This window comes from Nicotiana tabacum, chromosome 17 (genome assembly GCF_000715075.1).
Source record: "Nicotiana tabacum cultivar K326 chromosome 17, ASM71507v2, whole genome shotgun sequence".
NCBI lineage: Eukaryota > Viridiplantae > Streptophyta > Magnoliopsida > Solanales > Solanaceae > Nicotiana > Nicotiana tabacum.
This window is the reverse complement of record NC_134096.1, coordinates 132,557,502-132,565,976: the sequence shown is the minus strand read 5'-3', so window position 1 is coordinate 132,565,976 and position 8,475 is coordinate 132,557,502. Positions and strand designations below refer to the sequence as shown.

Below are 8,475 nucleotides of genomic sequence, written 5' to 3'. Positions count from 1 at the left end.
AACACTTCTTCAAATCCCAATTTCAATCCATTTTCGATCCGCTTCAACCTCGAGGCCCCCGGGACCCCATCCAAACATACCAACGCATCCCAAAACGCATTACGAACTTAGTCGAGGCCTCAAATCACACCAAACAATATCGAAACTACGAATCGACGACCGAAATCCTTCTTTAAACTTTCAAATTTCGACGAACGCGTCTGAGGCTCGAAATCCCAAGCGGACATCGATAACACCAAAGCCCACTTCAAACCAAACTTAGAAAATTCTTAAACCTTCGAATTGCCAACCTTCCATAATAAGCGCCGAAATGCTCCCGGGCCACCCGATACTCAACTCAAAGCCCAAGTCCGAAATTATAATACGAACCTATTGGAACATTCAAATTCCGATTCCTAGGTCTTTACTCAAAAGTTAAATCTTAATCAATTTTTCCAACTTAAAGCTTCTGAATTAGAATTTTCTTTCCAAATCAACTTTGAACTTTCCGAAATTCAATTCCGACCACACGTACAAGTCATAATACCTGAAGTGAAGCTACTCAAGGCCTCAAACCGTTGAACGACGCACTAGAGCTCAAAACGATCGGTCGGGTCGTTACACTTCAAACTTAATATTAAATAATATTGAGTCTATTTCATTCGCAGCGATTTGTTTGTTAACTGTCATATTTTGCTCAAAATTTCGGTAGCATCTTTTTTGTAATGTCAACGGATTATTTTATGATTCATATCTAATATTTGATGATTATCTACTAATACATTAAATTCATAATTGAGTACTCTAACCGAGTTTGTTAAGAAGAGCACGTAGTTTTTATTCTAGACTACGAAATCTTAAAGAGCACTAAAGTCACACTACTCTAAATGACCATAAACAAAGTCAACTACCATAAACTAAAATTTATTATCAGTTTTACTACGCTAAAGGGCACTACATAACAATTAAAGGCACAACATAATACTAAAGGGCACTAAACAACAATAAAGTCACATATTAACATACATACAACACTAAAATCACATATAACACTAATTATTAAATAAAATAACAATATATATTTTAAATAATTTTTTAGCACATAATAAACTAATCCGGATAAAAAACAAAAAAAATAATAATTGTATCGCAAAACGATCACGAAAAGCATACAACACAGTAAAAATAACTAATAAGCACATTATATACATGTGTTTTACCAAAAAGTAAGTCAGAATACCTCGATTCACAGTTTTTTGAATTGTGAAAAATTGATAATTTGGGAGCCGAAACGAGCAATAGACGAGATCCACTACACGATAACGCCTTGGATCCGGTATTAGCTCGCTAAAATACGGAGGAGACACGATTTTTGGGGGACATGTGGGCTCCAATATAGCTTTTAAGCTTTAAAAATGGGGTGTGTGTGGGGGGGGGGGGGGGTTATTTTTTTGTTTTGTCGCGAGGAAGAAGACTGGTCAGATATTTTATACAGGTATAGCGCATCCCATAGGTATAGCGCATTCGGTATATGCGCTATATTTATATTTTGACTGTCATTTTAAAATTCAAATATAGCACATGTATTGCATGCGCTATACCTTAACGGACAAATGTGCCGTTAAGGTGCACATTCAACCCATGCGTTATATATAAATTGGTCATCAGTTAGTTTTTTTACTTTTTTTTTGTGGTTTGAGTCAAAAAAAATACCACGCTTTGGTTCCGGACCACCTCGAACATGGAACTATCTTTCTCTCTTTTTTATTCCAACTATATTCTGAGAATAACCGAAATCACTTTAGTTTCGAACAAAAGCAAGAACCAAATGAATTTGTTTTCAAAAAGTGTTAGATTTAAAAAAAAAAAAAATCCGAAACATTTTCGACCAAACACCATTATAGAAGAGTCTCTTCGATCTTTGCAAAAGTTGAGAAACTATTTCGAAAGTGCTTTTCAGTCTTTTCCAAAAACTAAAAAACTTTTCTCAAATGGCATACCGGTTTTTGAAACAAAATGCTGTACCTAAACAAAAGATGGCAACCAGAAATTCGGCAGTCAACAGAATCTAAACTCCGCAACATAAATTAGTTACAAGATGTGAAAAACATAAGATTGATGCAATTGGAGCTAAAAGTTGGGCTCACTTGAATAATATACTATTAACATAGGGCGGTACAACGAATTTTGTGGCCTAAAGTCGAACTTTATAAGGTGTCTTAGCTTTTTTATTGATTTATTTGAAGTTTATTTTTCTAGATTTTTCAGATGCAAAGTTATAAATAATTTTCTTATAATCAATTTCTCCTAATAAGTCTTTCTCAATTAACAATATAACTAATCCATTTAATCTTAGGAAAGATTTTATCAATTTTAATTTTGAAAAACTTCTTTTTACTGAAGCAACGGTAACATGGGTTATTAACATTATTCTATAAGCAATAAAGGCATTTGAAAAATAAAATCTTTTTATTTGATTGAGTATAACAATTAAACTGTTATCTTTTAATTGTATTATTTTTCTTAACACTTTTAATTCAGAAAATAAATCTAAATCATCAATATCGAATTGATTATTATGCTCTAAGGAACATTCAAGATTAAGGCAATATTTTTTTAAATTTCCATCATCTAGCTATCTCAGTTTTTTAACGCTAAATAGAAAGTCAAAAATATTTTCATATGCTTCGGATTGTTTAAATCTATTTTGAAGTAAAAAAAAATAGCCTAGTCTACTATGTATAAAAAGTAATCAACTTTAAAAGACTTTCCGAGAGATTTTGAAATTTCACTATCATTTTCAAAAGATTTTGAAATTTCACTATCAACGTTCTTATCAAATTATTTCTTCCTATGTATTACACGTTTCTTACAAAATTCTGGTTCGATATTCATTTGAAATGCAATTTTCTTGACAGAAATCATAGCAGTTGCGAATCCTTATTCTTTATATATGTTAAAGAAAGAAATCAAACATTTTCATTTCACTTAACTTTTTTTAAAACTTATATATAGCTTATCATGTGTTACAAAAAATGAGCCCCCACAAATATGTGACGCTTCAGGGAAGGGCCGGCCCTCCATCTAAATTAATGTAGTTCAAAATCGAAAAGATAAATAATAGGAAAACACCAGCTTTTATGCCAAATTAATACTGCATAGCTAAACAACCTTGTCAATGAACAGATCAATTATTTGAGAAACCAATGATGCACTGATTCACCAAAAATGTGGTCATGCTCTAAAAGTACCATTCCACGTATCAATACCTTGTTTGGCCAAGTTTCTCCAAGCCAAAAGGCTTTTTTTCCAAAGTAGTGTTTGGCCAAGTTTTTAGAGGAAAAAAGTGTTTTTGAGTAGAAGCAGAAGCAGTTTTGGAGAAGCAGAAAAAAATAACAACTCTCCGAAAGCACTTTTTTGAAAAACACTTTTGAGAAAAATACACTTACAAGCAGTTTTTAAAACTTGACCAAACACTAATTGCTACTCAGAAGTGCTTTTTCTTAAAAGTGTTTTTTTCTAAAAGTACTTTTGGTGACAACTTGGCCAAACATGCTACAAATCATCTTACAACACGACACATGGTGTTTTATTGATGCCCCATGTTATGCACATGAAAATATTTGTCACCTAAATGTCAAGTACAAAAATGAAAAAAAAACATAGTCCTCAACTCCCATATGCAGATAAGTATAGGAATCTAACTTCACAACCATGTAAACTAGCCTGTTTCAAATGACCATAAAGGTCAAATTCCTCTCATATGTTACAAAATCCACTAAGTAAACATACACTAGTATTTGAAAGATACAAGATACAGAATTCTGATTCCTAAATAAAAAGCATGAAAGAAGAATAACAGAATCCTCTAAAGAACTGGTACTGAATATGTTGGAAGTACCTGCAAATCTCATTATAAAACAGTTGAAACTGAACAAATACCAATCATTGTTCTACACAAATTATTGGATAGCCTAGTGCAAGGAAACCAATGACCAGTTGTGGCATAAAATGTAAGGCTCAAGCAAATAGTGAAGCACCAAGGCCTAAAACACCAAATTCCTTATTCCTTATCTCTGTGGTCTACATACACAATGTACTTTGTGTTTCATTTAGTTATCATATGGTGATAAAGTACTGAAAAGACAGTACATTTGGCCTTCAATTTCTCACTATCTCATGGAGGACATCAAATATTACTATAGTGTTGACAGAGAGTATATCATACAAAACTACCAGCAAAAGTTTAAGCTCTATTAACATGTTGCTGTAACATATCAACAAAAATGAATGCAAAATCTGAGATATGTAATTACAGAAATGCAAAGTATACCTACTCTTCAGAATCCCCACAAAGCCTTAAGAATTTGTATAACTTATCTCCTTAACCAAAAAAACTTGAAGATCACAACATCGGCCAATCATCTGCATCCTTATCCATGCATCCAAGGCTGACAAACAATATGTAATTCAAGCCTTGAAAGTCATCTCAGCAAGCAATGTGATTGGAACCATAGCTAATTGCCGTCAAGCTAGTGTCAGACATATTTGTTACCCATGGATGAGGGCTATCCCCCATTCCTCTTATATTATATGCAAAAGACGGCCACCTAACATCCGGACCACACAACTTTGTATCGCCCATGTCAATCATCTTCTGGGTTCTGTCAAGAACAACAAGGCTAGAAAATGTTGAAAAACTGTTCCCTACAAAGACATCAGATCTTAAGCAAACTTCATAGTCGATAGCAGATTGAAATAGGTATGGCTGCTTCTTGTAAATTTCAAAAACACCCAGTTTTTTCTTCTCGAAAGGAAGCAATCCGTCCTTCCAACCATTCAAGACAGTATCATCTTCAAGAAGAGCATCGGCGACAGCAAGATAAACAACTACAGGGGTTTTAAGGCCCGGGATGTTTCCCACTCTGGCCATAATCTCCTCCTTACAACTACATATTTCACTAATGTTTAATCTTTGCTCCAGCTTCTTACAGTGTATCATCCAATCCTTTTCTATTCTCATGTGCACAGCTACATACGGAACTGGTTCTGATGAAGAGCCTGACATTGGAACCTTACTTCTCACCTCCATTCCTATTTCTCTAATCTTGGAGATAACTCTATCTGCTTGTGTCGATATCTCCTCTACTAAAGCTAAGCATTCAAAAACCTTTGCATAGTCTTTAGCCGGCCAATGATCATGCCACAAAAATGGATTCTTCCCTACTATCCGAACAATCTCACGTGCATCATGAGGATGCTTACTAAATTGAGTCAACTGCTCCAAATCTTTTTCCAACGTCCACCTTCTTCCGCTGCCTTTCTGAAGTTCGATAACATCACTTTGATTTGAAACATATGAATAACGACTCAATTGGACAAACCCTTCACAAAGGGAATTAAATCTTTCAAATTGGAAGACCTTATCGAAGGAAATAGGCTTCAAAAGTTCGACTTCTTTATAAAACAGCGAAGCACTCAATTTAGGCATTAGCAGTGTTCGATTGAGCATTCGTGCGGTCAAACAAGCTCTAGCAAAGGCAATCTTCTGATTGTTCAATCCCCAAACAATCTGAGGAACTTCCAGAAATTTCTGTTTTATGGCTTGATTTGATGGAAATGATCGGTTGTGGATAAGGAAAACATTGTTCTGTTGAATGACCCCACCAAGTCCAGAGAATGTTGGAAGCAGAACAGTTCCCACGAACAAAGCAATGACAACTAACCCCACACATTTTCCAGCCAAGGAATTCATATGGACTCCAAAGAATGTCAAATGCTTACAATTCGGTAAGTCCATTTGAGATTCAATCCAAATAGTTCAGATATAAATCATCCCAAATATTATCACATCCCAATAATATTCAATGAACCAAACAACAAAACCCCAAAATAGTTCAGACCTCAGCTCCAGTTAGAGAATGGTTACTCTCTTTTCTGAGTAGATAACAAAAAGACAAGAGAAAAGAAAAGGAAATCAAAATATTTTTCTACTGCATGTGAAAACTACTTCTAAAATAGAGAAGAATCTATGACTTACCTCAAATTCTGAAAGCAGAACCCTCTCGATCGACCAATACAGAATCAATTTCTGAAAGTCCAGAAAGAAAACCCATTAAAGGGGGAATTGATCTCTACATATCAATAGAGAAAAGAAATATCATTACTTCTCTGTGTAACAAAAATCATTTCTTTTCTACAAAAAACAGAATAGATATCAGTTCTGGAAACAGAATACTCTCAATCCAGATATAATTCAGATTCCGAAAATCCAGAAAACCAAATCAAAGAGGGAATTGATCTAAAAAATATGTTATAAATCCTTTCTTTTCTGCTATATTCGAACTCCACAGAGAAAACAACCATGAAAGTCAAACATCCATTAAATCCAAAAATGGAAAAAAAAAGTTAAGAAGAAGAAGAAGAGCCCAGAAACCCAAAAAAGTTCAAAAACATGATGCATGCAATCCCAACAAAACAAGAAAAGTGAGGTAATAGGGACTACCCCTAGTGGGGTTTGTGGGGGTGGGGTGGGGATGAGTAAGGAAGAAGAAGGTTTAATTAATACAAAAATCTCACCTTTGAGTTGTGTTGGAGCAAAGAGAAAAGGGGAGTCAAAATTTCGTAAGGAATTCAGACAATAAGGATGAATCCAAAAGATGAAAAGAATAAAATTTTGAGAGAGAGAAAAAGGTTAAATGGAAGATGAGCTTTGCATGGAACGGACGAATGAAGAAAAGGAAGACTCAGAACTCGTAAAGAGAAAGCGAAACCAATAGCCTACAACGCATCACCATCATGACAACTCACAGCACAGAGAAAATTCCTCGAATTAGCATATCTTTTTATAGTTTTCTTCTTAAAAAAATAGGGAATCTAATTAGGGAAATATGTAATGTGCGACATTTGTAAGAGCAACCCCATGTTCTGGATTTTCTATTGAACCAAGATGAGTGTTCTAAACATGTAATTTCAATTTCCTACAACTTGATAAAAATATATACTAGTCTACCGGTTATTAAATATTTACACAATTGTTTTTGTATAATGTTAGGAAAATGGAAATTAATCTTTCCATCTCATACTGATTATTCGCTTTATTTTTGGGTGTATTCGTGTATAACCTCTTTTCAAATCCAATGATTCCAAATTACTATTTGATACACTCATTACATAATACTACAATTGCTAAAAATTAAATGTAAGAGCACAAGCATGATTATTCGCAAGTTAGGTTATAGACAGATGAAATGTTCCATATTAAGACCAAAAAAAAATAAGTAGCACATTAAGACAAAAAGAAAAGAAAGTAGCTAGCTATAACTAGACTCTACGATCGATTAAGTACACTTACAATCATGTTTTAAAGCAATGAAATATTAATAAACAATTCGATTTTGTTCTTTTGCGTCATTTTATTTTTTCGTGACTACAGATTTAAAACCGTTCAATGGGCAACTTAGGACGGCATTTGGAGTACTAATACCAGCGAACAAGACAACTATACAAAGAAAAAATATATACATCATTTGGGTGGATTAAGAAAGCATTTGAAATAACAAGCCAGCAATAGGAAATTGTCTGTTGCTGTTATCACAACTATACTAATTTTAGATATTTACTATAACTTAAATAAAATTTAATATTTTTTTAAAATTCCCTCACCTTTGATTTCCCTTTAATTCCTTTTCCTTGGAGCTAATGCTCATTTGGTGACTCTAACCCACAAATGTTATAGATGGGGTGTTGAACATTTGAACAATCTCCTATGATCAAAATTAATTTTGTGAAAATGGCAAATGATAGGAACTTGGAAGACTTAAGAGCAAAGATTGGGAGGGGACAATACACAAAGTCACAAACAAACACAGTAGAAGTAGGGATGGATTAATCAAACAATGGAGTTGGACTATGCATTGGAAAATGAAAAAACTGAGGAAAAGGACTAAAAAGGGTAACTGACAAAAACAATGTCAGAGAGAAAAGGAGAAGACAACAATCAAGAGTACTTTTAACAGAGTTTGGAGTAAGGACAGAGGCAGAGGGGAGATTCAAATAAACCTGGCAACCTAGAACTATCTAATCTCATGTGAAGGTAGTGGACAACACCCTTTCCCCCAAAGAAAGCCACATCATATGGTCTTTGTAGTTTGAAGGGAAAAACAATTGCCCCTTTGTATCATATTTGACCTTGGTGTATTTGTTTTTCCTTATATTCATAGTTGAAAGTAGGAGTGGACTTTACTCTCCTCCTCCCAAGGATTTGCCTTCACATGTCTCTCTTTTCTTTTTCTGGATTCAGACTTAGAGTCACCTAACATTTACAATAAGGATTTCTAGATTAGAGCCACTTTCAATTGCAGTAACCATTCATTGCCTACAAAACTAATTGGCCTTTGACTTTTTGGTTGGCACACAACCACGTATTAATATAAAAATAATACATTTTGGTTGGTTTAGTTAGTGGGTGCTTCAGTAAAGGAAAAGGAAAATAGA

At 34.1% G+C, this 8,475-nt stretch overlaps 1 protein-coding gene across 4 annotated transcripts; it reads right to left on the bottom strand.

Moving 5' to 3' along the window:
* Positions 1–4,132: 4,132 nt before the first annotated feature.
* Positions 4,133–8,225, bottom strand: LOC107791119 (O-fucosyltransferase 23-like). 4 transcript variants are annotated; one of them, XM_016613119.2, is made up of 3 exons: positions 7,645–8,225; positions 6,020–6,113; positions 4,133–5,916 (listed from the first exon to the last, which is right to left on the bottom strand). In XM_016613119.2, exon 3 carries the CDS (start codon positions 5,777–5,779, stop codon positions 4,469–4,471), a length of 1,311 nt encoding a protein of 436 aa, XP_016468605.1. In that variant the 5' UTR covers positions 5,780–5,916; positions 6,020–6,113; positions 7,645–8,225; the 3' UTR covers positions 4,133–4,468. The 4 variants fall into 4 exon arrangements, with proteins under 4 accessions (XP_016468605.1, XP_016468607.1, XP_016468604.1 ...); XM_016613121.2 differs by having other exon boundaries at positions 6,020–6,070; XM_016613118.2 differs by lacking the exon at positions 7,645–8,225 and adding an exon at positions 6,559–6,914.
* Positions 8,226–8,475: the final 250 nt, after the last annotated feature.